This window comes from Notamacropus eugenii, chromosome 3 (genome assembly GCF_028372415.1).
Source record: "Notamacropus eugenii isolate mMacEug1 chromosome 3, mMacEug1.pri_v2, whole genome shotgun sequence".
Classification (NCBI taxonomy): Eukaryota; Metazoa; Chordata; class Mammalia; order Diprotodontia; family Macropodidae; genus Notamacropus; species Notamacropus eugenii.
Window position 1 is genome coordinate 104,245,058 of NC_092874.1, and position 2,081 is coordinate 104,247,138.

At 41.1% G+C, this 2,081-nt stretch overlaps 1 protein-coding gene across 1 annotated transcript; it reads right to left on the minus strand.

Annotated features, from left to right (window-relative positions):
* Positions 1–616: 616 nt before the first annotated feature.
* On the minus strand, positions 617–1,587 carry LOC140531206 (olfactory receptor-like protein OLF3). The gene has a single exon (XM_072650273.1). The coding sequence runs from the start codon at positions 1,571–1,573 to the stop codon at positions 617–619; it is 957 nt and encodes a 318-aa protein (XP_072506374.1). The 5' UTR covers positions 1,574–1,587.
* Positions 1,588–2,081: the final 494 nt, after the last annotated feature.

The following is a 2,081-nucleotide window of genomic DNA, read 5'->3' on the forward strand; positions in this document are numbered from 1 at the left end:
CACTTGCTGTTCTGAGCAATTCTTCTAGCATTTAAGTGCATTTTGTCTTAAGAAGAAATTGTTCATTTCAAAAATTAGTGCTCATTTCATGATTGGTGGGGATATGGAGGGTAATAAAAGTGGCAATCCAAGTGACAAAATAGGATTTATATTTTACATAAGATGTCAATAGTCAATAAACATTTGTTAAATATCAACTACTGTGCCAGGCACTGTGCTAGGCATCAGGGATATAAATATATAAATAAAGATATTCTCTGACTTGAAGAGCTTACAATCCATTGGGGGAAGACAAAACAAAAAAAGGAAGCTGAAAAGAAGGAAGGATGAGGTACTTTGAGGTGCCCCACATAGTGGGGATGGAGAATAGTGTGCATGTTGGAAGGCAGGATCTCATAGAAAGCAAGGATAAAATAATATGAGTTCTCTCCCTGTAAATCCTGATTGTATCATTCAACACGCAGCCTGCCACATCTTTGGCCTACATTTTCCATGTAAAGAGAGACAATAAAGAGTTCTCCCATCTCTCAAAAGGGAGAGGAGCAATACATGAACAGCTCTTGTCATATTCATGTCTGGTGGGAGGGCACAAGACACTGCAGCCACTCCTTTTGACTCATGAGGAGGTCAGCTTTAACTTTATTTCATAGAATTGCCCTAGCAGTTTCTGCCAGGCTCCCTTCACTTCCTTATTCCTTACACTGTAAATCACAGGGTTCAACATGGGTGTTAATAGAGCATAGAATAGTGAGATCATCTTCTCCTGAAGTATATTAGGGGTTGAGCGAGGCTGGACATAAGTGAAAATGGCCATCCCATAGCACAAGACCACCACTGTCAGATGGGAGGCACAAGTTTGGAAGGCTTTCTTTCTTCCTTCTGTGGACTGAATCTTCAGGATAGTTGAGATGATCTTGATATAGGACAGAAGAACCAGCAAGAATGGGGTCATGAGGAGGATAATGCTGGAAATCATAATTGCAACCTCATTGGAGGAAGTGTCCACACAGGCTAATCTGACTACAGCTAACAGTTCACATGAGATGTGGTCAATGACCTGATTTGTGCACATGGGAAGCTGGAAAGTGATGGTAGTCTGCATGAGAGAATTCAGAGAACCACTAAGCCAGGAGGCAGCTACCAGCTTGACACAGAGCCCACCATGCATGATGGCTGAATAACGCAGAGGGTTGCAAACTGCCACATAGCGGTCATAAGCCATTGTTGCCAACAAAACAAACTCAGTTCCACCTAGACCCAGTGAGAAAAATAACTGAGCTGCACAGCTTACATAAGGAATTAATTTCTCCTCTTCCAAGAAATGAAGCAACAACTGGGGGACAATAGTGGTAGCATAAGAGACATCCACAAGAGAGAGATTAATGAGGAAGAAATACATTGGTGTGTGGAGGTGGCTGTCGAGACAGATCAGAATGATGATTAGGATATTCCCAAGCACAGTGACTAGGTATATTGCCAAGAAAAGGACAAAGAGTGCAACCTGAGTCCTCCAGTCACTAGACAGACCCAGGAGAATGAATGAACTCACCCATGTTTGGTTAACTGTTCCCATTAAATTGTGAAAAGTAATCTGTAGAGAAGAGCAGAAAGAATAAGAATCATTTGATTAGAAAACCAGATCAATAACCTTTCAAAGAAATGTGTTACTTTCCTAGCTGGGGTAATTATATAACTCTGTCAACTTGGCCTAGGTAAGGCAGTTGCTTAAATTGGGTGCTACTGAGAACAAATGGAGTGAACTTCCTCATGAGGTAATGAATCACCTCTCAGCAAATGTATACAAACAGAAACTGGATTACCATTGGGAGGACATATTGTCAAGGACATTCAGCACTGATTAGGGACCTCTAATAGAAAACTGCTTAGGTTCCTTTCAATGATAAGATTCACTGACCATAAATTGGATGCCACTGTGTAAGAATTTAATTCTATTCTGTTGCCACAGACTGACTTGCTAACCATGACCTTTTAACCTCTACCTGTATCTTCAACCTCATTACCTCCCATCTCTGAGACCCTCCTCCATCTGTCATTCTTTTACATATCTTACATCTTTCACT